This window comes from Microcaecilia unicolor, chromosome 7 (genome assembly GCF_901765095.1).
Source record: "Microcaecilia unicolor chromosome 7, aMicUni1.1, whole genome shotgun sequence".
Lineage (NCBI taxonomy): Eukaryota > Metazoa > Chordata > Amphibia > Gymnophiona > Siphonopidae > Microcaecilia > Microcaecilia unicolor.
In genome coordinates, this window is record NC_044037.1 from 163,462,531 (window position 1) to 163,488,756 (window position 26,226).

General features: G+C 46.6%; 1 protein-coding gene across 1 annotated transcript in view; it reads left to right on the plus strand.

Annotated features, from left to right (window-relative positions):
- The window catches only part of CREB1 (cAMP responsive element binding protein 1), a 328,451-nt gene that overhangs the window by 234,483 nt on the left and 67,742 nt on the right, over nucleotides 1-26,226 (plus strand). The window contains 1 exon segment of the mRNA XM_030209357.1: nucleotides 4,967-5,067. Coding sequence (XP_030065217.1) covers nucleotides 4,967-5,067 — 101 coding nt within the window.

Consider the following 26,226-nt stretch of genomic DNA (forward strand, 5'->3'; position numbering starts at 1 on the left):
ACTGTTACTCCTGACATAATTCTGCGCACAAAATTTTCAAATTCTGCAAGTTTGTCATAATTTAACCAGTATTACAACCCCTTCTCCCTGTAAACAGATACCATCCATATTTTTCCCAGCCTCCCTCCCAGCACCCATAGCATCCACTTTTTTTAAAAGCCGCCCTCCCTGCACCCACACACCATATTTTTCCAGCCCCCCGCACCAAGACATAGCATCCCTCTTTTTTTCCAGCCCCCATTCTCCTTCCACCCACACACAGCATCCCCCTTTCTTTTACAGTCCGTCCCCCCACACATAGCTTCCTCTTTTTTTTGTACAGTCCCCACCCACTGCATCCCCCTTTCTTTTACAGCCACTCCTTCCCTCCCTCCCCCATATATAGCACCCTCCTTTTTTAGAACAGCCCCTCCTTCCCCCCACATAGCATTCCCTTTTTTTACAGCCCCTCCGCCACATAACATTCCCCCTTTTTTTGTAGGCCATCCCCCCACCCACCCCCTTTTTTGCTGCCCTCTCCCTTCCTCCCTCCCATCCACCCATATAGCATCCCCTTTTTTTGCAGCCCCCTCCCACCCATAGCATCCCTTCTTAAAGCCCCTCTCACCCATAGCATCCCTTTTTTTATAACCTCCCTCCTACAGCACCTTCTTTTTTTACAGCCCCTCCCCCACACATAGCATCCCCCTCTCACCCATAGCATTCCTTTATTTTTTTCCCCTTTTTTCACAGCCCCCCCCCCCCTTCACTCACCAGCGATGTAGGAGGAAGGGGAACTGCAATAGGAGTGCATCTTTGGGGCATGAAAGAAGCCTCACTCTTTCCTGCCCACTTGCTGCCACTGCTCTGGGCCAGTGTCGCCATCACCGCTTATTCCAAATGACCACCGAGACTTCAAGCAGTAAGCACGGCACCAGTAAGAGAGCAGTGGGGTTCTTTCCTGCCACTGAAGAGGCCACTAAAAAACCAGGGCATGCTTAGATAGGCTGGGCGGGGGGGGGGGGGGGGATTGAGTGGCAGCATGGCAGCGGGGTGGGGGTTCAATGGCAGCACCCAGCGGCAGCAGCATCTGGGAGGAGTCGGACAGCAGCAGGCGGGTCTGACAGCAGCAAGCGGCAGCAGGTGAGGGGAGTCAGAGGGCAGCATATGGCAATAGGGAGTCAGGTGGTCAGCTAAAAGCGCAGATTATACACAGAAATATTGAATTCTGCATGACAGAGGAATAATGCGCAAATTCTGTGCTCCGCAGTTGCACAGAATTCTGACAGGAGTAAACTGTGCATTGTGGACTGAAAGGGAGCAGGGGGGTTGACAGTAATTATAGCAGCAGGTAGAACAGGAGTAAAGCATAAAAAGCTAAGACACCATGGTGATTTCACACCTGGGACTTATCGAACATTACTTTAGATATACCATACATAGTCTGTAATATTAGATAGTAGTAATATTTAAAGTTGTGTGTATGTGTACTTTAAAGGAAATTGGACAAAGAGTAGGGATTATACATTGTGTGATAAGGGGAAAACCACATGCTGTGTGTAATATGTACAAGTCTATACGTTAGTTGATTGGATATCTTCATCATGATCTATAATATGAATGTGTAATTCTGGAAGGAAAGTACTTTTATCCAACTGTGTCTTGGGAAAATGTTATATTGTATCTAATGTCTTTGTAGTCTTTCATGTATGGGTCACATCAGGAAACTGTATACAGCATCACTTTGTTTCTCCAAGGACAAGCAAGTCAGCACATTACCACAGGTGGGGGATGTCATCTGATGGAGCCCCAATACGAATGCTGCCAAGCATTCAAAAAATGCTAGAAGCTTTTGGCTGCATACCTTCCTGCCTGCCTCAGCCACTCTGGGCCAGGCAGTCATCTTTTTTCCAGGTTGCTGAGAGGATAGGTTTTGTGCTCTCTTCAGCATGTTGCTTCTGGCAGCCTTCCCTGCCTTTTTCAGCTCATCTCTTTTGTAAGTTGGTGCGGTATCTTTCTCCCTTCCTTCCCCTTTATTTTCCTTAGTGTTTGTGGCACTTTTAAGTTTCATTAGTTTTTTGTGGCTCTTCGGCCCACATAGGCCTGAGATCTCTGGCCCTGATATTTTTAACCTTTTTTCCATGATTGAGCCATTTGATTGCTGTTGCCATTTATCCTTCAGTGTCCCAAAAAACTCCCAGTGGTTTTAAGAAGCGCTTTAGATGTAGCAAGGTCATCTCTTTGACTGGCCCTCATAGCTGGAGTTTGTCATGCCTAGGACCTGACCATAATGCCTCTCACTGTAAACCCTCTCCACAGGTGAAGAGGAGGACCCTTAAGAGCAAAGAGGAACAGCACAAAACTGTTTTTGGCACTCACAAGTCTGGTCCATAGACGTAGGCATCGGAGGCATCAATCCATATTAGTTCTGGAGCTGCACTAGACACTGGGGATGTGCCAGCATCATGGAGATCTCCACCTGTCTCAACATGGGGGGCAATGATCATGCCCGACGAGGTTGAGCATCTTTGGATCCCTTACTGAAGACATTGTAGGATTCAACATCATCCTCATCAGCACCAAGGGATCCTGATATTGAGCAGAGTGTAAGAAGCGTCAACACAGGTCCACCTCGAAGCATTGTGCCAGGAGTTCTGGCACCCCAGCGTTGCTGGTGCCCAAGAAGCATCTGTGCCAAGAGGACAGCTCCCTCTCCCTGGACTCGGTGCTGACACAACAGCCTCCCCAGAGCAAGGACCATACCTCCAATTCAGCCCCAGTACCTTTTTAGGCTGTTACTGCACTGGCACTGGACCTGCCTTTACCAGTGCCTGACCCTGACGAGCAGTTTCGGGTTATGTTATAGGAGGAGTTGGACTATGTCCTGGCTCTGTGCAACACTGAGGCATCGAAGGTGTCCGTGTTAAGACTTCGGTACTCCTACAGCCCATCCTGGAGGCCCACTCCTTGCCTGTTGGCTGAGCCTTGATGCTGGTGCCCCACCCAAGACAGTGGTCCTGTCTAGCCCATTGGGAGAGGAAGCTTCCTCGGAGTCATGAGAAGACCTGTTCCTCAGCACTCCTGCCTGGAGTCTGAATGTGAGTCCAGTGGCCTGAGGCAGGCACAGACTCAGAGATCTCAAGAGGATTATTTTACTGTGTTTAATATGGACCGTTCATGGGAGTCTGAGTCAGAACCAGACAACCTCTCGGAAGACGGATCCCTTGTTTTCCCTTCAGATCCTACCCCTCTCATGAAAAGAGAAAGTCTCCCCCAGAGGAGCTTTCCTTTACCACCATTTTGTAGGAGATGGCTCTGTCTGTCCTTTTTCAGTTGGAGGTTGAGGATGAGCCCAGGGCTTAAATATTGGACATCCTTGACAGGGCTTAAATATTGAACATCCTTGACAGTGATGTTCCACCACCATACCCCCTGCCCAGAGAAAGGAGGCTGTGACAGTGCCAGTGTGGTTATGTCTCTTTTTCGTTCTTAATTTTGTATATTTGTTTTAATTATATGGCTGTTTGGAAACCACCTAGGTTATAGATGGTGTATACATTTTTTGCATAAATAAACTCTCTCTGTGCAGAAAAGATTTGACTAAGAGGTCATATAATTTTAAATGGAAGAGGCTTGCCATTGGGCATGAGGGAAATGTCATAGATCCTTTTTCTTGTCATACACAAAAACTGATTGAGTACCTTCTACACCTTTCTGAGTCTGGTCTCTAAACCAACTCTGTAACACAGAGTTACTTCAATACAATTAGCACTTGTCATCGCCCATCTCTGTGCAGCCTTTAGTTGTTCACTTCATGAAAGGTTTGCTTTTGCTGAAACCCCCAGTTAAACCTCCAGCAATGTCATGAGACCTCAATGTTATTCTCGTCCAACTGATGAAAGCTCCCTTTATTTTTGTGATGGTAACTTCAGCCTGTATGATCAGCGATCTTAGTAGCTGATCCACCTTATGCAAAGTTTCACCACAACAGAGTAGTTCCAACCTAAGGTAGTGTTGGAATTCCATCTTAACCAGTCAGTTGTACTGTGAACATTTTTCCAAAAACCTCATGCACATCCTGCTGTAAATACACTGCACACTTTGGACTGCAAGTGGGCTTTGGCCTTCTATCTGGAGCACACTAAAGTCCATAGACAGTCCACCCAACGTTTTGTTTCTTTTGACCCAAACATGTTGGGAGCAGCCATAGGTAAACGCACACTATCTGGTTGGCTAGCAGATTGCATCTTCTTTACCTATGCCTAGGCTGGTCTGACTCACGATGTCAGATCCAAGGCTACGTTGGTAGCTCACTTGAGGTCAGCTTCCATTGAGATTTGCAAAGCTGCAATGTGGTGATCAGTCCACACATCCACATCTAACTACTGCCTAGTGCAGAATTCCCAACTCGACAGCCGGTTTGGTCAGACAGTCCTGCAGAATTTATTTGGGGTCTAGAATCCAACTCCACCCCCACATGCCTTATTTTATTCTGTTGTAGGCTGTACTTTCAAAAGCAAAAAAAAAAAAAAATCTGATGTTGCTTTTAATTAGTTGCTTTTTGGCCTTTCCTATTGCAGGCCTCCATTTGTTCCTTTTTTCCTTTCGGTCAGCCTGGTAGCTAGGGATTCCCTTCTGTGGTAATATACTGTACTTCTTGTCCACAGAGAAAGTGAAGTTACCAGTATTGAGTATTCTCCAAGGACAGCAAAGCACATATTACCATATACCCTCCCTCTTGCTTAAGAGCTGAATTCTATAAGCTGTTGTATTCTACTGCCTGGTCCAGCATGGCTGAGGCAGACAGAGGAAGATGTACGTGCATGCGCAATCAGCACTGCCAAAAGCATCTAGAATTTTTGAACACTGGGCAGCACCGTGCCAAGGCTCCATCGGATGACTTCATCCATTTGTGGTAATATGTGTCCTGCTGTCCTCTGAGACTCCTGCTACAGCTGAGTAATTTCACTTTGCTGTTTGTCAACAGATATCCACCATTGCAGAGAGTGAAGATTCACAGGAGTCGGTGGACAGTGTCACTGATTCTCAGAAGCGCAGGGAAATCCTTTCTAGGCGGCCTTCTTACAGGTAAAGGTTTTACAGCATGTCTGTTTCTTTTCCTTCTTAAATTGACCATTGTCTGTTCTCAAAATAAAAAAGAGAAGAACATAGGATCTTTCTGTACTTAGCAAGCCATTGGTGCTGATCTTCATTTTGGCTTTGCAGAAATGATTATTAGTAATATCCTCTGAGATGTCGTACTTATTGCTATTGCCTTTAGCACACACCATAGGAATGTTTTTTTTTTTCCGCAGTGATTCCCAAACCTGGTCCTGGAGGCACCCCAACCAGTTACGTTTTCAGGATACCCATAATGAGTATTCATGAGAGAGATTTGCATTCATTGCCTCCACTAAGTAGCTTGGACTAAGTAGTATGATTGGGAGCATACTACTTAGTCCATGCAACACTTAATTTTTGCATGCTTCTTAACTGTTCCTTTTTAGGACCAGCAGACTGGAAAAGTCTGTAGCCAATCTGCCGTCCCGGGTCATATGAACTAACGACGATTTGAGAGGGGCCCGACCATTGGGAGCGTGAGGACCCGTCCTCGGAAATCAGAAACAGAGCTAGGCCTACCATATCGCACCAAAGATCACAGAACCGAAGCCACAATGAACACCGTCAAAGCTTTCGTAGCAATCTACCCTTTCGCTAATCCACCAAATATTCACCAAACCATTCACAGATGATAACACGATACCTATACTGTACAACTAAGACCAATCAGATACACCACACCGACAACAACCAAAATGAAAGAAAAACACAAACAAACGAACACCCACAACAGAAGGGAAAGAAAGGTCCATAAAAACCCTCACAAACTATGAAACGACAGTTGACAAAAGTCCACATAACACCGAACGAAAAAGACCCATACCATAAAATAGAAATAGGCTATGTTAATGCCAGATCTGTAGTAAACAAGCCATCAGTAGTAACAGACTGGATTACGTCAGAAAAACTAGATCTACTCTTCATCACAGAAACCTGGATCCATAACCAAGAAGACCCAATCATACTAAACCTATGTCTTCCAGGATATAAAATCACTCACTGGACCAGAAAGGAAAAGAGAGGCGGAGGCATAGCGCTCATATACTGATCCCACTTCACCATCGAAACCACAGGCGAATCCATAACAACCCAACTTGAAATAGCCTCAATCAGAATCCAACATAAAATGGGGGGGGGGGGGGGGGGGGGCGTGTCAAGATGGCGGTGCACTTGGTCGTTTTGTGAGACGCTCTGAGAACGCTGATCCCTTTTCATTGCATTTTACCTTTAGAAAGTTTGCATTTTGTTGCCCAGATGCCACATACGAAAAGGAAAGGTTCGACAAGAGTGGGAATCCTGCCTACCTCATCCTCGTCACTGCTTCAGCCAACTCTGGAGTGCTTCCTGACCGGAGGCCCCCAATCAGGAACGAGGGTGAGGGCTCTCGCAGTAGAGATGACCGGAGAAAATGAATCTCTACGGGAAAACGAAATATCTTTATTCCCCCCCCCCTCCCCCTTCAGCTTCGAAGGTGCCTCCATGTCCAGCAGAGACAGCACTAAGGAAGGGAGAAGCGAGCTCCGCTAGAAGTGCTACGAGTGCTGTACAAGCCTCTGGAGTTAGAGTTCCCAGACTTATCTGGAGACTCAGGAAAATCTAAGTAGGTGAACGTAGAAAGGATATGGCTTATGTTGAAGAAAATGGATACCTCTATACAAGAATCTCGAGGTGACGTAAAAGCTTTAGCCTCTAGATTTGGAGAAGTACAAGGTATGGTCAAAACAGTGAAAGATGAGTTTTCAACAAGAGTTAAAACTTTGCAGCAAGAAGCAGATAAGCTTTGTGAATTTAAAGTAGCTGCAGTAAAAGATAAAATTATTCTTCGTAATAAATTTGAACAAATTGAAAATGTCAACAGATGCCTAAATCTAAGAATTCTGAATTTCCCAAAATCTCCTGGAACTTTGCTTTTAGAGATGTTTAAAAGATATCTGAATGAGATTTTAAAGATGCCATCTGAAGTATTTCCCCCGATAAATAAGATCTTTTATTTGCCTCAACGGAAAAATAAGGAGAAGGGAGACGAAGGAATTATAGAAGATAAGAGTTTGGATCTCAATGATTTATCTGCAATATTAGAACAATCCATGGAAAATATAACCGAGAGGGCGACGCTTTGCTTTGAACAAGATTTGAACACAGTGTTAAAACTATACTTCAGGAATTCGTCTATGTTATTTGCTGGGGGGAAGATTTGGATTTTTCCCCGATGTTACTAAATCCACACAGCAAAGAAGAAACATTTTTCTTGAAATGAAACGGAAAACCCTAGATTTGGGTGGAACTTTCTTTTTGGCCTAGTGTATAGTCCGCTTAGGATTAACAAAATACGTTTTCTTCTCCCCAGACCATTTAAAATCCTTTCTAGATTCAAAGCAAGTGAAGCCAAAAGAATAAGACTGGGGGGGGTAGCATTAAGCCTATTTTTGTATGATTATATGATAAATAAATGTCTTCTTTAATATGTACGAGCCCCCCCCCCCCCCCACCTGTTAATGATCTGAGGAAGCAATCTATATTTTCTTCATGCTAAGGGAAGTAATTTTTATAAATTTTCTTTTTTCTGATGTTATGGGAAGTAGCCCTTATATTTCCATTTTATGTTTGTTACTATTGCTGTATTGCCTTGACAATGTATACTGAAACTTGTCATTTATTTTTTGAAAATCATAAATAAAAAAAAACAAAAAGAATCCAACATAAAACCCTGATCAACCATCTAAACTGTGTCCTGTTCTACAGACCACCATGCAATTGGAAGGATAGCCAACCACACTTCATGGACTTCATCTCAAATACTTGCGTTTCCAACTCCAATATACTAGTATTAGGAGACATCAACCTCCATCTAGAAGACCCAAACTCGACCAAAGCACGTGACTGCAAGGACTTCCTTCACTTATGTGCACTTAAATGGCCGCACATGCAAACAACCCATGCGAAAGGGCACACACTCGACCTCATCTCACATAAACTGTCTACGGACCAAAACCTAACAATAACAGAATCTAAATGGACAGAAACTCCATGGACTGACCACTACAAACTAAACCTAACCCTGAAATGGCGGAAAAAGGGTCTTATCCACAAACGAGAACATACAACCTATACCACGAGAGGCCAAATAGATGCGGAAACTTTCTGGAAACAGGTATACAATAATGATTGGACAGCACAAACAGACCCCACATACTACCTCTCAGAATGGGATATAAGATGTAGACACATATTAGATGAAATAACACCCTTACGAACAAGAACCTCACGCCAACATAACTCGATACCGTGGTTCAATGAGGAACTGAAACAATTAACACAAGCAAGGAAATTGGAACGCGCATGGAAAAAAAATAAAAGATGATTATACACTCAACGCATGGAAACTATTACAAAGAAAATACAAATACGCAATAAGACAGACCAACTCATTTTCAAAGCACTTAGCCTTCCAAAGTTCCATAGAAACCTATGGAACTTTGGAAGGCTAAGTGCTTTGAAAATATGCCTCTTGCAAAAGATCATACTACAAAACTAAAACAGGACCGGAATACAAAGACACGAACAAATTATATCATCTCGTGAACGAATTACTAGACATAAAACTGGTCACCACAACCAATACTGACATCCCATCTGCAGACAACCTTGCCAAGTACTTCAACGAAAAAATTGTAAATCTACGCAAAACACTACCTCAAGTCAATACGGACATCAAAACCTTCATCAGTGAACTGGACCCACTCCCTGGTGAATATCCAGCAGACCGAATTTGGACAAACTTTGCTCTCCTCACCGCCGACACAGTTACCCAGGCGATCAAGAGGTACTCCAACAGCCACTGTCAACTGGATACCTGTCCCAGTTACCTAATAAAATCTGCCCCCCATCGATTCATAACAGACTTCACATCCCATTTAAACTTCATGCTTCAATAAGGAACCTTCCCTACAGAAAGGCAACATCCTCACCCCAATACCAAAAGACACCAAGAAAAAAACAAATGACATCACCAACTGTCGCCCAGTAGCATCCATCCCACTGGTAGTCAAACTAATGGAAGGCCTGGTAACTAAACAACTTAATGACTATATAGACAAATTCACAATATTACAAGAATCACAATCTGGATTCTGCCCCTTACACAGCACTGAAACAGTACTACTTACCCTCTTAACTAAATTCAAGCAGGAAATAGCAATAGGTAAAAGCATACTTCTATTACAATTTGACATGTCCAGGGCATTCGACATGGTCAATCATAAGACTCCTAGACTACTTTGGAATCAGCGGAAACATACTCAAATGGATCAAGGGCTTCCTAACTACTAGAACATATCAAGTGAAAGCTAGCACAAACATATCATCATCTTGGCAGCCAGACTGTGGAGTACCGCAAGGATCACCATTATCACCGATCCTTTTCAACCTCATGATGACCCCACTAGCCAAGTCCTTAGCCAGTCAAGGCCTTAACCCATTCATATATGCTGATGATATCACAATATATCTCCCCTACAAACACGACCTGGCAATGAAATCAAGCTCAGTTTGAATATCATGGACTTATGGGCAAACGCATTCCAACTAAAACTCAACACAGAAAAAACACATTGTCTCATAATCTCATCACAATATAACACATATAAACCCACAAACAAAAACACATTGTCTCATAATCTCATCACAATATAACACATATAAACCCACAAACATAAACACCCCAGGTTACACCCTTCCTATCACAGACAGCCTGAAAATCCTCGGAGTAACAATCGACCGGAATCTCACTCGAGAATCAAGTGAAATCCACCATAAAGAAAATGTTCCACTCAATGTGGAAACTTAAACACGTGAAACCATTCTTCCTGAGGGATATGTTTAGCAATTTAATACAATCAATGGTACTAAGCCACGCAGACTACTGCAACGGAATCTATGCGGGCTGTAAAGAACAAATTATAAAGAAACTCTAGACCGCACAAAACATAGCAGCCAGGCTTATATTTGGGAAATCACGTTTTGAAAGCGCCAAACTCCTCCGAGAAAAACTGCACTGGCTCCCAATCAAAGAACGTATTACTTTCAAAATCTGTTCCATGGTCCATAAAATTATCTTTGGCGAAGCCCCTGGGTACATGAAAGACCTCATAGACCTGCCAACCAGAAACACAACAAGATCAGCTTGAACATACCTTAATCTTCACTACCCAAATAACAAGGAACTCAAATACAAGTCAACATATGCATCCAGCTTCTCCTTTTTAAGCGCCCAACTATGGAACACACTGCCAAAAACAGTAAAAATAATGTTCGACCACCTAAAGTTCCGGAAAAAACTAAAAACGCACCTGTTCCAAAGGGCATACCCCACCCACCCAACTTAAGAACCAGAGAACCTGCTTCACAACACCACCAATGATGTAATGCACTCACCCCAACTCTCCCTCTTCTTACCTAATGTTTCACCAATGTATCTACCATATATGAACCCTATTCTACCACAACCACACCTTGTACTTGTGCACACTCTGTATTTGTGCAGACCGGTACCGCTACGGAATTATGTTAGCCACATTGAGCCTTCAAATAGGTGGGAAAATGTGGGATACAAATGCAACAAATAAATATAATTACCTATAGTTGACAAATAATTTTTTGTCAACAAACAGTATGAATCTGCCACCCAAATGGGTGATGCCATCCGATGGCACTGACATACTAGATCTACTGTTTTTCTGAGCATGTGTGGGAGTTCTTGCACAACTGCTACATCACAAGTTGTTTTTTTTTTGTCTGAGCTGGAATGCCAATGATGTTAACACGTTATATTACCCCCTACTCACCAAACATCTTCGGTCCCTTCAGCAAAATGTAATAGTTGTTCTGTCTTTTCATCATCTTCATTGGGACTTTATGAGAGATTCTATCTATATTAAGTGTAGTAGGTCCCTCATTGTGGAACCAGTTAACCTCACTATGTTCTCATAGAATTATCCTATAGACATTTTAAAAAGCAGTTAAAAACATTTTTTTTCAAGATGTTTTTGACCCCTAATCTTAGTGAACAGCATCAGAAGTGGATATGTTTTATTGATATTCCGCTTAACAGACAGCACAGAGCAGTTGACAATAAAAATCATGAAAAACAAATGGAACTCCATAAAATATTAATAGAAACATCTAAAACATACAATTCAAGATGCTGTTGACCCCTAATAGTAACATAGTAGATGACGGCAGAAAAAGACCTGCACGGTCCATCCAATCTGCCCAACAAGATATAAATTCATATGTGCTACTTTTTATTCTCCGAGGACAAGCAGGCTGCTTGTTCTCACTGATGGGTGACGTCCAGTGGCAGCCCAGGACCGGAAAAACTTCCCTAGCAACAAAAGTTTGCTAGTCTCGCGCTTCCGTGCGTACCGCGCATGCGCGGCCGTCTTCCCGATCACGAGCGTGCTCGTCAGTCTTCTTTTTTCCGCGGTTCTGGAACGCTGCTTTGCCGCTTCTCTGCCCAGGATCGACCTCTTGCGCTATTTTCTTGGTTTTTCGCCCGTTTTCGGCAAATTTTTTCTCTGAGAGTCTTTGACTCCTCTTTTTTCTTCTCTGTTAAAAAGAAAAAAGCAAAAAGAGAATTCCTTTACTTTCTTTATTTTTCCCCCTGTAAGTTTCCTTTTAGTTTTTTCACGTGGCCATTTTGGGCCGCCCGGGCGGTCCCCTTTTTTTCTTTTGGTGTCTTTTTCTCAGGCACCATCGCGTTCGACCTCGCCAGCGCGATTTTTCCACCCATGTCCTCGAAGCCTACCAGCGGCTTCAAAAGGTGCACGCGGTGCCGCCGGACCATCTCCCTTACTTAGGTGAGAGTCATCGACCTGACGCCTGTCTTCAGTGTCTCCAATTGAAGAAGCGGACTCAGGTGGTGCGTTTGGCTCAGTGGAACGTCTTGTTCGGAGCCCGGTCCGGTTCTTCGACATTGACGGAGCCAGCGGTACCGAGGTCATCGCCGGTATCGATGTCGGCATTGGAGGGTGCATCGTTCTCCGGAGCGCAGGTAATGGCTGTCCAGAGACCCCATGCTGGTAGCAGTGAGCCATCGAGTGGGTCTCCGCCTGCCTCGAGGACTCCTGCTGTGCAGGCCCACCGGGACCGTCCTTCTTCGTACCCGGCCCCGAGGAGTCGTTTGGATTCAATGTCCTCATCGGCACCGGGCGGTATCGGTACCGAGCTTCGAGCGAAGGCTAAGAAGCATGGGCATCAGTCACCATCCCGACACGGTGCCGAGAGCTCCGGCACCCGGGAAGCACCGATGCCGGAGGGACCGCTCACCCTCGATTCAAGAGGTGTCGGTGCGCTCATCTCCGGACAGCCCGGTAACGCCTCCGCGCTCCAGGCGGGTTCTTACATCTTCTCCTGTACCGATGCCCTTGCCTTTCTCTACAGCCACTCTTAACGAGAGCCTCCGAGCTGTTCTCCCAGAGATTCTGGGAGACCTGTTACGCTCATCTCCGGTACCGTCGGTGCTTGCGCCGCTGGTGCCGTCGAGGGAGGCGGCAGTTGGCTCATCGCCCGTGGTGCGGTCTCTGACTCCGGTACCGCTTGCGGTGCCGGGGACGAGTGCCACCCAGGCAGATTCTCCGCCGTCATCGATGGAGGGAGCTTCATCGCCTCCGGTGCGGGAGTCTTCCTCTCGACGACATCGCGATGGACATCGATCCTCGGAGTCGAGATGGGCTAGGCTTCGGACAGAAGTTCATGAACTTATGTCTGATTCCGCAGAGGAGGACTCGTGGGAAGCAGAGGCGGAGGACAGGTACTTCTCGGAGGAGGAGTCTTGTGGCTTGCCCTCTGATCCTACTCCCTTGCCCCAGAGGAAACTTCCCGGTGGAGACTGTGGATGAGCCCAGGGCTGAGATGTTCGAGGTCCTGGACAATCCATCCCCTCCTAAGGAATCGTCCACTGTTCCTCTGCATAACATCCTCAAACAGATGTTGTTGGAGAACTGGGCGCATCCATTAACTAATCCCCACATTCCCAAGAAGATTGAGTCCCAGTACCGAATCCACGGGGATCCGGAGCTGATGAAGACTCAGTTGCCTCATGACTCTGGAGTAGTGGATTTGGCCCTTAAGAAGGCCAAGAGTTCTAGGGATTATGCTTCGGCACCCCCGGGGCGTGAATCTAGAACTATGGATTCTTTTGGGAGGAAGGACTACCATTCTGCTATGCTCGTATCCAAAATTCAGTCTTACCAGCTCTACACGAGCATCCACTTGCGGAATAATGTGAGGCAGTTGGCGGACTTGGTTGACAAGCTCCCATCGGAGCAGGCCAAGTCGTTTCAGGAGGTGGTCAGGCAGCTGAAGGCGTGTCATAAATTCCTGTCCAGGGGTGCTTACGATACTTTTGATGTTGCATCCAGGGCTGCCGCTCAAGGTATAGTGATACACAGACTCTCATGGCTGCGTGCCACTGACTTAAACGGTAGAGTCCAAAAACTTGTCACGGATGCTCCTTGCCGGGGGGATAACATTTTTGGCGAGAAAGTCGAAAAGTTGGTAGATCAGCTCCACAGCGGGATACCGCTTACGACAAACTCTCCCACTGGGCACCTTCAGAATCTACCTCAGCTGGTAGACGTTTTTTCGGGGGTAGGAGGACTGCTTCCTACGCTTATAATAAGTGCAGGTACAATCCACCTTCCCGACAGCCTGCCCAGGCTAAGTCCCAGCGCGCTCGTTCACGTCAACAGCGTGTGCCTCCTCAGGCCCGTGCAGCTCCCCAGCAAAAGCAAGGGACGGGCTTTTGACTGGCTCCAGCAGAGCATAACCGAGATAAAAGTATCTGTGCCGGACGATCTGCCGGTCGGGGGGAGGTTGAAGTATTTTCCTCAAGTATTTCAATGGGTTACTGTAATATATAGAAATATTTAAGTCTGATTTTCTCTTCAAGTGTAATACTTGTAATTATATTGTAAAGCATAAATAAAAAATTTAAAAAAAAAAAAGTTTTTTCACCGAAGGTGGCCTCTTGTAACCTCCGATCGGTGGGTTCTTCAAATAGTCCGGCTGGGATACTCCCTCAATTTGATATCAAAACCTCCGAATTGCCCACCGGGAGCTCAATCTTTCAGCTTCCAGCACAAGCAGGTACTTGCAGAGGAACTCTCCGCCCTTCTCAGCGCCAATGTGGTCGAGCCCGTGCCACCAGGGCAAGAAGGGCTGGGATTCTATTCCAGGTACTTCCTTGTGGAAAAGAAAACAGGGGGGATGCGCCACATCCTAGACCTAAGGGCCCTGAACAAATATCTGGTCCGAGAAAAGTTCAGGATGCTTTCCTTGGGCACCCTTCTTCCCATGATTCAGGAAAACGATTGGCTATGCTCTCTGGACTTAAAGGACGCCTACACTCACATCCCGATATTGCCAGCTCACAGGCAGTATCTGCGATTCCGACTGGGAACACGGCACTTTCAGTATTGTGTGCTACCCTTTGGTCTCGCCTCTGCACCCAGAGTGTTCACCAAATGCCTGGCTGTGGTAGCGGCGTCTCTTTGCAGACTGGGAGTGCATGTGTTCCCTTATCTCGACGATTGGTTGGTGAAGAACACCTCTGAGGCAGGAGCTCAAAAGTCAGTGCAGATGACTATTCGACTCCTGGAGCTACTGGGGTTTGTGATAAATTATCCAAAGTCCCACCTTCTTCCAGTTCAAAGACTAGAATTCATAGGAGCTCTGCTGGATTCTCAGATGGCTCGTGCCTACCTTCCCGAGCTGAGACCCAACAATCTTTTGACTCTCGTCTCTTGGGTGCAGGCATCTCAGCAGTTCACAGCTATGCAGATGTTGAGATTGCTCGGCCACATGGCCTCCACAGTTCATGTGACTCCCATGGCCCGTCTTCACATGAGATCAGCTCAATGGACCCTAGCTTCCCAGTGGTTTCAGGCCACTGGGATCTAAAAGATGTTATCTTACTGTCCACAGATTTTCTCAGATCCCTGCATTGGTGGACAGTTCGATCCAATTTGACCCTGGGACGTCCATTTCAAATTTCTCAGCCACAAAAAGTCCTGATGACGGATGCATCTCTCCTGGGTTGGGGAGCTCATGTCGATGGGCTTCACACTCAAGGGAGTTGGTCCCCCCAGGAAACCGGTTTGCAGATCAACCTCCTGGAGTTACGAGCGGTCTGGAACGCTCTAAAGGCTTTCAAGAATCGGTTGTCCAATCAAGTTATTCAAATTCAGACAATCAGGTTGCCATGTATTATATCAACAAGCAGGGGGGCACCGGATCTCGCCCTCTGTGTCAGGAGGCCGTCAGGATGTGGCTTTGGGCTCGCCGGAACGACATGTTTCTTCAAGCCACCTATCTGGCAGGCGTAAACAACAGTCTGGCCGACAGACTGAGCAGGATAATGCAACCTCACGAGTGGTCTCTCAACTCGAGAGTGGTACGCAAGATCTTTCAAGTGTGGGGCACCCCCTTGGTAGATCTTTTTGCCACTCAGGTCAACCACAAGGTCCCTCAGTTCTGTTCCAGACTTCAGGCCCACGGCAGACTAGCGTCGAATGCCTTTCTGCTACATTGGGGGGAGGGCCTCCTGTATGCGTATCCTCCCATACGTTTGGTGGGGAAGACTTTGCTGAAACTCAAGCAAGACCGCGGAACCATGATTCTGATTGCTCCTTTCTGGCCGCGTCAGATCTGGTTCCCTCTTCTTCTGGAGTTGTCCTCCGAAGAACCCTGGAGATTGGAGTGTTTTCCAACCCTCATCACTCAGAACGAAGGGGCGCTTCTGCATCCCAACCTCCAATCTCTGGCTCTCACGGCCTGGATGTTGAGAGCGTAGACTTTGCCTCCTTGGGTCTTTCTGAGGGTGTCTCCCGAGTCTTACTTGCTTCTAGGAAAGATTCCACTAAGAAGAGTTACTTCTTTCTCTGGAGGAGGTTTACCGTCTGGTGTGATAGCAAGGCCCTAGATCCTCGTTCTTGTCCTACACAGACCCTGCTTGAATACCTTCTGCACTTGTCCGAGTCGGTCTTAAGACCATCTCCGTAAGAGTTCATCTTAGTGCTATCAGCGCTTTTCATTACCGTGTAGAGGGTAAACCGATTTCTGGACAGCCTTTAGTTGTTTGCTTCATGAGAGGTTTGCTTTTGACAAAGCCCCCCATCAAACCTCCTACTGTGTCATGGGATCTCAATGTCGTTCTCACCCAGCTGATGAAGCCTCCTTTTGAGCAACTGGATTCCTGTCATCTGAAGTACTTGACCTGGAAGGTCATTTTCTTGGTGGCAGTTACTTCAGCACGCAGAGTCAGTGAGCTTCAAGCCCTAGTAGCTCATGCTCCTTATACCAAATTTCATCATAATCGAGTAGTCCTCCGCACTCACCCTAAGTTCTTGCCAAAGGTGGTGTCGGAGTTCCATCTGAACCAGTCAATTGTCTTGCCAACATTCTTCCCCAGGCCTCATACCCGCCCTGCTGAGCGTCAACTGCACACATTGGACTGCAAAAGAGCATTGGCCTTCTATCTGGAGCGGACAAGCCCCCACAGACAGTCCGCCCAATTGTTTGTTTCTTTTGATCCCAACAAGAGGGGTGTGGCTGTATGGAAACACACCATATCTAATTGGCTAGCAGATTGCATTTCCTTCACTTACGCCCAGGCTGGGCTGAGTCTTGAGGGTCATGTCACGGCTCACAATGTTAGAGCCATGGCCGCGTCAGTGGCCCACTTGAAGTCAGCCACTATTGAAGAGATATGCAAGGCTGCGACGTGGTCTTCTGTCCACACATTCACATCTCACTACTGCCTTCAGCAGGACACCTGACGCGACAGTCGGTTTGGGCAGTCGGTGTAACAGAACCTGTTTGGAGTTTAGAATCCAACTCCTCCCTCCTAGGCCCATTTTTATTCTGTTCCAGGCTGCACTCTCTGTTAGTTGTTAAAATGTTAGGTCAGTCTCAGTTATATCCTCGCCGTTGCGAGGCCCAATTGACCATGTTTGTTGTTTTGAGTGAGCCTGGGGGGCTAGGGATACCCCATCAGTGAGAACAAGCAGCCTGCTTGTCCTCGGAGAAAGCGAAAGCTACATACCTGTAGAAGGTATTCTCCGAGGACAGCAGGCTGATTGTTCTCACAATCCCGCCCACCTCCCCTTCGGAGTTGTGTCTTCCCTTACTTTAGCTATGTACTGGACTGGCGAGCACGCTCGCGATCGGGCGGGAAGACGGCCACGCATGCGCGGTACGCACGGAAGCACGAGACTAGCAAACTTTTGTTACTAGGGAAGTTTTTCCGGTCCTGGGCTGCCGCTGGACGTCACCCTTCAGAGAGAACAATCAGCCTGCTGTCCTCGGAGAATACCTTCTACAGGTATGTAGCTTTCGCTTTTGTACCTGTCCTCTTCAGGGCACAGACTGTATAAGTCTGGCCAGCACTATCCCCGCCTCCCAACCACCAGCCGCGCCTCCCACCACCAGCTCTGGCTCAGACCGTATAAGTCTGCCCAGCACTATCTCCGCCTCCCAACTACCAGTCCCGCCTCCCACCACCAGCTCTGACACAGACCGTATAAGTCTGCCCAGCACTATCCCCGCCTCCCTCCACCAGGTCTGGCACAGACCGTATGTCTGCCCAGCACTATCCCCGCCTCCCAACCACTATCCCCGCCTCCCAACACCGGCTCTGCCACCTAAACTGGGCTAAGCTCCCAAGGATACATTCCTTCTGAACAGGATTCCTTTATGTTTATCCCACGCATGTTTGAATTCTGTTACCGTTTTCATCTCCACCACCTCCCGCGGGAGGGCATTCCAAGTATCTTTGTGGACAGTATCAGCAGTGAGTATGTTTTATTGATATACCGGTTAACTTAGACGCACATAGCAGTTTACAATAAAAATCATTAAAAACAAATGGAATGCCATAAAATATTAATAGAAACGTCTAAAATATACAATTCAAGAACCAATCATTCAGAACTATTAAATGTATCTATACTGAAAAAGATACGTTTTCATTAAGACTAAACTTTTTAAAAGTTGCTTCTGCTTGTATTTCCTTTGGCAGGTTATTCCCCATTGTGGGAGCCAACCATTAAAAGCCCTTGATTCCCATTTTGTCTTGATAAACGGGGTTTATCTAACCTATGGTCCTGCAAAAACCTTAGTACTCTAGTGGGTATATATGGAATTCTCAGATGTCAAGCAGGCTTGCTCATTCTCACAAGTGGTAGACGCCGTCCCATGTCGCCTGGCATGGCAGATTTTCCATAGAAAAAAACTAGAGCTTTAAGGAGCGCGAGCTGCGCTCCAGCGCACATAAATGAGTGCCTTCCCGCTCGCCGTGTGAATGTGCCTGCCTTAGCTTTGCTTTTTCCACATAAGGAGCAGCTTCTTTTTGTGGTGGCTCCTCACACACCTGGTCAGAGCGTTTCTTTCTTTCTCTTTGAGTGCCTTTCGGCGGTTTTTCTACCCACTTTATTTTGCCTTTTACACACACACAAAAAAAAACACTTTATTTTTTAGTTTTTTTGCCCCGCTTCTTAAGTTTTCTTTATTTTTCAACGCGGGCCATTTTTAGGCCTGCTCGGTCAGGTCTCTTTGTTTTTGTGCCTTTTCCCTTTTTTCAGGCACCATCGCATCTTTTGATTTAGCCTGTGCATTTTTTCCTTCCACGGCCATGAAGTCTCGCAGTGGCTTCAAGCGTTGTACCTGGTGCAACCGGACTATCTCAAGGAAGGATACCCATTCTTGGTGTCTTCGGTGCCTTGGGCCAGACAATAGCCCTGCCAACCATGTCCTCTGTAGGAAGAAGAGGACCTGGGTTTCCCGAGAGGCTCAATGTGCGAAGATTTTTGGAGGCAGGTCCAGTTCCTCGGCGTCGAGGTCAAAGGTGTCAGCATCAACGTCAAGCGTCGTACCGGCATAGGGAGTCACGGTAGGAATGGCTGCTTTGAGACCCCATGACCCTGGGAGCAGTGAGGCATCGAGTGAGTCTCCACCTGTCTCAAGGCCTTCTGCTATGCAGGCCCCCAGGACCGTCCATTGTCTGACCCAACCCCGAGGCAATGGGAGGATTTTACGTCCTCATTGGCACCAAGGAGCATGGGTGATGTGCATTGGGCGAAAGCCCAGAAGCACCGTCACCGATTTCTCTTGATACTTTGTCAAAAAGTGTCGGTGCCAGGAGGACTGCTTCCCCTCTAACCAGGAGGTGCCGATGCATGCGTCTCCAAACAGCTGAGATCCTGCTCCTGTACCGGCCCCAGCAGTTCTGCAGCCTGCACCTCAACTGACACCACAGTCTTTCCCAATGGCGGCCCTCGATGAGCTCGTCCAGGCCTTGCTCCCTGAGCTTCTGGATGGCCATATGCAGTGATGTGCATCGGTATTGGGGGTGCTTGCGCCTACCATACCTCCTACTGTGGCCCCACCTTGCCCTCAGCCTGCTGCGCTGATGTCGACAGCCACCCAGTCCAGCACCCCCTCGACGTTAGTGGAGGAAGCTTTGCCTGAGCTGAGATGGGAACCAGCTTCTCAAAGCCATTCTTGAGCACATGGGTTTTCTGCATTGAGGCGGGCCCGGTTTCAGACATCTCTTAGGGAGGTGCTATCCAACACCGAAGAGGAGCGCTCATAGGAATCAGAAGAGGATCCAAGGTACTTTTCCTCCGACGAGTCCTATGGGATTCCTTCTGAGTCCTCTCCTCCATTTGAGAGGAGACTGTCTTCACCTGAGAGCCTCTCTTTTACATCTTTTGTATGGGGAAATGGCTTATGCTGTTCCATTCCCCGTAGAAGTGGAGTATGAGCCCAGGGCCAAGATGCTTGAGGTCCTGGACTACACCTCCCCTCCTAAGAAGGCAGTGACGGCTCCTCTCCACAAGATACTCTAGGCAGTCTTCGTACGGAACTAGGCGACCCCTCTGTCTGTCCCTGTGGTCCCTAAGAAAATTGATACCCAGTATAGGATTCACTGTGAACCTGTGAGGTCCCAATTACATCATGATTCCATGGTGGTGGACTCCACTCTCAAGAGAGCCATGAGTACTAGGGATTATGCCTCGACTCCCCCAGGCATAGAAGCTAGAACCCTGAACTCTTTTGGGAGAAAGATGTATCTGGCCTCTATGCTCATTGCCCATATTCAGTCATACCAATGTTTCACGAGCGTTTACTTGTGGACTTCAGTGAGGCAACTGTCAGACTTGGTCGATGCGCTCCCTCCAGAGCAGGCTGAGCCGTTTCGCCAGTTGGTCAAGCAGAAGAAGGTGTGTTGCAAGTTCTTTTCCAGGGGCACTTTTTGACATGGCATCCAGGATCTCTGCCCAAGGTAAAGCAATGAGCAGACTCTCATGGCTGTGTGTTTCTGATCTGGAACATTCTGTTCAGCAGAGATTGGTGGATGCTCCTTGCTGGGGGGGGGGGGGGGGGGGAATAACCTTTTTGGAGAGAAGTGAAGAGGTTGCTGACCAGATCAAGAAGCATAAAGATACTATATCTTCTCTCTCCCGTCGGGCATCTTCTGCATCTGCCTCCTCATCCAGGAGGTAGTTTGGCAAGTTGAAGAATGCTGCGTATTACTATTCTAAGCTTGGTACACTTCTGCAGCTCGCTAGCCTGCTCAGGCTCTCAGCCCCAGTGCGCTCATTCTCATTAACAGCGTGCACCTAAGGCCCTTGCTGATCCCCAGCAAAAGCAAGGGATGAGCTTTTGACTGGCTATCAAAGTGTACGTGCCGGACGACTTGCCAGTCAGGGGTGAGGTTAAAGTTTTTTCACTAAGGTGGCCTCTCATAACCTTGGACCGGTGGGTTCTTCAAATAGTCCGGCTCGGATACGTCCTCAATTTGATTTCCAGACCTCCAAATTGTCCACCAAGAAGCTAATTTGTTAAGCGCTCAGCACAAGCAGGTACTTGCAGAGGAACTCTCCGCCCTTCTAAAGGCCCATGCGGTTGAAACCATTCCTCCAGGGGAAGAAGGGCAAGGATTCTATTCCAGACACTTCCTTGTGCAGAAAAAGACAGGGGAGATGTGTCCCATCCTAGACCTAAGGGCCCTGAACAAATTCCTAGTCCGAGAAAAGTTCAGGATGGTTTCCCTAGGCACCCTTTTTCCCATGATTCAAGAAAACGATTGGCTATGCTCTCTGGACTTGAAAGATACATATACTCTTATCCCGATACTTTCAGTCCACCAGAAGAATGTTTGATTTCGGCTGGGAATGCATCACTTTCAGTACTGCGTGTTGCCTTTTGTCCTCATGTCAGCTCCCAGCGTCTTTATCAAGTGTCTAGCATCGCTACGCAGACTGGGAGTTCATGTATTCCATTATCTCGATGATTGGCTGGTGAGGAGCACCTCAGGGGACGGCACTTGGGAGTCCCATTCAGGTGCTGGAACTACTAGGGTTTGTTATCAACTACCCCAAGTCCTATCTCCATCCTGTTCAATTGGAGTTCACAGGAGCCCTGCTTGACACGAGGACTGTCCGAGCCTACCTCCCGGAGACACGTGCGGACAATCTTGTTTCCCTAGCGTCCAAGGTTCGGGCATCGCGGCAGGTCACAGCTCAGCAGATGTTGAGATTGTTGGGCCACATGGCTTCCACAATGTACGTTATACCCATGGCACGCCTGCATATGAGATCTGCTCAATGGACCCTGGCTTCTCAGTGGTATCAGTGGAGCGGAGGAGTAACCTAGTGGTTAGTACAGTGGACTTTGATCCTGGCGAGCTGAGTTCGATTCCCACTGCAGCTCCTTGTGACTCTGGGCAAGTCACTTAACCCTCCATTGCCCCTGGTACAAAATAAGTACCTGAATATAGGTAAACCGCTTTGAATGTAGTTGCAAAAACCTCAGAAAGGCAGTATATCAAGTCCCATTTTCCTTCCTTTCCCTTCCCTATCAAGCCACGGAGAATCTAGAAGATGTGATCCAAGTGTCCCTGGAGCTTATACGCTCCCTTCAGTGGTGGACAATTTGGTCCAATTTGACTCAGACTTCCATTCCAAATTCCTCAGCCACAAAAGGTGCTGACGACGGATGTATCTCTCCTGGGTTTGGGAGTTCATGTAAATGGGCTTCACACTCAAGGAGCTTGGTCCTCCCAGGAAATGGATCTTCAGATCAATTTCCTGGAGCTTCAAGTGATCTGGAACGCTCTAAAGGTTTTCATAGATCGGATGTGTTGTCAAATTATTGTAATTCAAACAGACAATCAGGTTGCAATGTATTACACCAACAAGCAGCAGGGTACCGGATCTCGCCCTCTTTTTCAGGAAACCATCCAGATGTGCATTGTGCTCGCCAGCATGGCATGTTTCTCCAAGCCACTTATCTGGTGGGTGTAAACGACGACCTGGCCGACAGGCTGAGCAACATAATTTCAACCGTACAAATCGTCTCTTCATATGAGCCTAGCCTGCAAGATCTTCAGGGCATGGGACACCTCCTTGGTGGATCTTTTTGCCACTCAGATCAATCACAAGGTCCCTCAGTTCTGTTCCAGGCTTCAGGCCCACGACAGGCTAGCATCAGGTGCCTTCCTTCTACATTGGGGGACAGGCCTTCTGTATTCGTATCCTCCAATACCTCTAGTGGGAAAAGCTTTGTTGATACTCAAGTAACGCTGCGGAACCATGATTCTGATCACGCTGTACTGGCTGTGGCAGATATGGTTCGCTCTTCTTCTGGAATTATCCTCCGAAGAACCATGGAGATTGGAGTGTTTTCCTACCCTCATCACACAAAATGAGGGGTCGCTTCTTCATCCCAACCTCCAGTCTCTGGCTCTCACAGCTTGGATGTTGAGAGCCTAGAATTTGCTTCCTTGGGTCTTTCAGAGGGTGTCTCCCAAGTCTTGCTGGCTTCCAGGAAAGATTCCACTAAGAGGTGTTATTGTTTTAAATGGAGGAGGTTTGCCGTCTGGTGTGACAGCAAGGCCATAGATGCCCTTTCTTGTCCTACACAGACCCTGCTTGAATGCATTCTACACTTATCAGAGTCTGGTCTCAAGACCAATTCCATAAGGGTTCACCTTAGTGCAATTAGTGCTTATCATCAACATGTAGAAGGTAATCCTATCTCTGGACAGCCTTTAGTTGTTCGCTTCATGAGAGATTTGATTTTGTCAAAGCCCCCCTGTCAAACCTCCACCTGTGTCATGGGATTGCAACATCATTCTCACCCAGTTGTTGAAAGCTTTGTTTGAGCCACTGAATTCTTGCCATCTGAAGTGTTTGACCTGGAAGGTCGTTTTCTTTGTGGCTATTACTTCAGCTCGTAGGGTCTGTGAACTTTAGGCCTTAGTAGTGGATGCACCGTATTCTAAGTTTCATCACAACAGAGTAGTCCTCCGCATGCACCCTAAGTTCCTGTCGGAGATCCATCTGAAGCAGTCGATTTATCTTGCCAACATTCTTTGTCCAACCTCATGCCCATCCTGGCGAAAGCAGCTTGCACACCTTGGACTGCAAGAGAGCGTTGGCCTTTTACGTGGAGCGAACAAAGCCTTTCCCATGCTTCCAGCTTTTTGTTTCTTTTGATCCCAACAGGATGGGGTCACCATCAGGAAACGCACCATATCCAGTGGCTGGCAGACTGCATTTCCTTCGCTTATGCCTAGGCTGGGCTGACCTTGGAGGGTCACGTCATAGCTCATAATGTCAGAGCCATGGCTGCTTCGGTAGCCCACTTGAAGTCAGGCTCCACTGAAGAGATTTGCAAAGCTGCAACGTGGTCTTCAGTCCGCACATTCACATCTCACTAGTACCTTGAGCAGGATATCCAACGCAATAGTCGGTTTGGGCAGTCAGTGTTGCAGAACCTGTTTGGAGTCTAGAATCCAACTCCAACCTACTAGGCCCGTTTTATTCTGTTCCAGGCTGCACTCTCATCTAGTTTGTATATAGTTTCAGGTTAATCTGCGTTGAGCCCTCGCCATTGCGAGGCCCAATTGACCCTTGTTGTTTTGGGTGAGCCTGGATGCTAGAGATTCCCAACTTGTGAGAATGAGCAAGCCTGCTTGTCCTTACCTGTAGCAGGTATTCTCTGAGGACATCAGGCTTCTTATTCTCAAAATCCCTCCCACCTCCCCTTGGAGTTGTCTCCTTGGTTATTTTTTCTTTGCTTTTTGCTTTAGTATCTTCGCTTTACTAGAAAATGTAAGTAAACAAGCTGGTGTTCATAATATGCTCTATGTATTGATGTAAGTAGTTTAAGGCTAGAAACAGAGATTCCAGCATATGCCACATTGCCATAATCCATACAAGAAGTGAAAAGGGCATGAATCAGGGCATGAGGAGTCCTTTCATCAAAACAATGTGCAACTGAGCATGATAATCTTAGAGTGTAAGAACCTTCCTTGATAACCTATGAAATTTGCCTATTAAATGTTAATTTGAGTCTATCATGACCCCTCCAATGCCTATAAATATCTACCAGTGGAATAGGTTTGCTCAGTAAATTAGGTATTAAAGCTGCCCACTAAACCCAGCATGTTTGAGTTTTGTCAGTATTCAAAACCAAACCATTTTCTTTTAATCAATGATCTATAGTAACCAAACTGTTTTGGAAAACAACTTCAAAACATAACAACTTATGGTCTTTCCATGATAGATCTATAGAAATAAAATTAGTCAAGGGAATATCTTTACTAGAATCAGCAATTATAAGGTCCAAAATATGACCTGCTTTGTGAATAGGGGAATTTACCCATTGCTCCATTCCTAAATCAGCTAGAAAAAATCTCTCTATATAAAAGGCACCACCAACGTTCTGAATGAAGCCTCCAGCCGGAAGTGTGAAGGGGGAGAGATATCCGGTTTCCCCATGAGTGTCTGCCCCGCCCTCGCTCTCTCTGTAACACAAACAGTGAAGGAAAACACAGCAAAGCACGAAATCAAATCGCTCTCTCTGTAACAGTGAAGGACTCAGAGGGGGAGGGGAGAGAGGGCAGAAGCCCTCACTATCTCTGTAACACAAACACAGCACAGCAGGAAACTTAACACTGAAGGACTCTACTCCGAGGGGGGAGGGGACAGAGAGGACAGACAGCACAGGGGAAGGGAGAGAGGGCAGGGACACACACACTCCCACATGCACACAGAAGAAAACCTTGCTAGCCCCCGTTTCATTTGCATCAGAAACGGGGCTTTTTTACTAGTTTAAAATATAAGTACGTAAGTATTGCCATACTGGGAATGACAAAGGTCCATCAAGCCCAGCATCCTGTTTCCAACAGTGGCCAATCGAGGTCACAAATACCTGGCAAGGTCCCAAAAAGTACAAAACATTTTATACTGCTTATCCCAGAAATAGTGGATTTTCCCCACGTCCATTTAATAATGGTCTATGGACTTTTTCTTTAGGAAGCCGTCCAAACCTTTTTAAACTCCGCTAAGCTAACCGCCTTTAACACATTCTGTACTCGCGTTATCTACATCATCAAAATGAATATTAAAATTGCCTAAAATAGTTGTTAGGATACTGTATCTTTAGGTCTTCTGTAGTTAATGCAGTGAAGACTGGTTCAAGGACCTTAGACAAACATAACTTTCTTTTGTTTCTTTTGTTGTCTTTGGGAAGAAGTAACTTTTTTAAACTATTTTTTAAAATATGTTATTGTAAACTGTTAAGACGGATCTCCAATATAGTGGTATATCAAGCTGAAATAAACTAAACTTAACATTGATCTGGATTGTTCGTACAGTATTTTTTTTCCTGTGTTAACTACTGAAAGGGAGTTTATCTCCTACCTGTCTTTACCTCCTCCTTCCAGGTCCCTTCCCTGCTATCTTTATTTTACTAATGAACAAAGATAGGCTTTGGAGCCAGGATATACTGGAGCCACACAGTAGGTTAAAGTGAACAAATAATATTTAATTAAGGTATAAGGTGAGGGTCTTGTAAAGTTCACAGGTGGGGGAAGAAAAATAAACACAAAACTAGTCCTTAGATATTGGGATGTCCCACTGCATGTACCACTGCCTCTCAGCAAAGCAGCATACACTTCTAGGCTCTGGTGTGACTCCTCAGAGTTACCAGTATAGTCGTTAGCAATTTACATAGGTTGTCCTGCGTCCAGCTGTGTTACAGATACCAGTTTGTAGG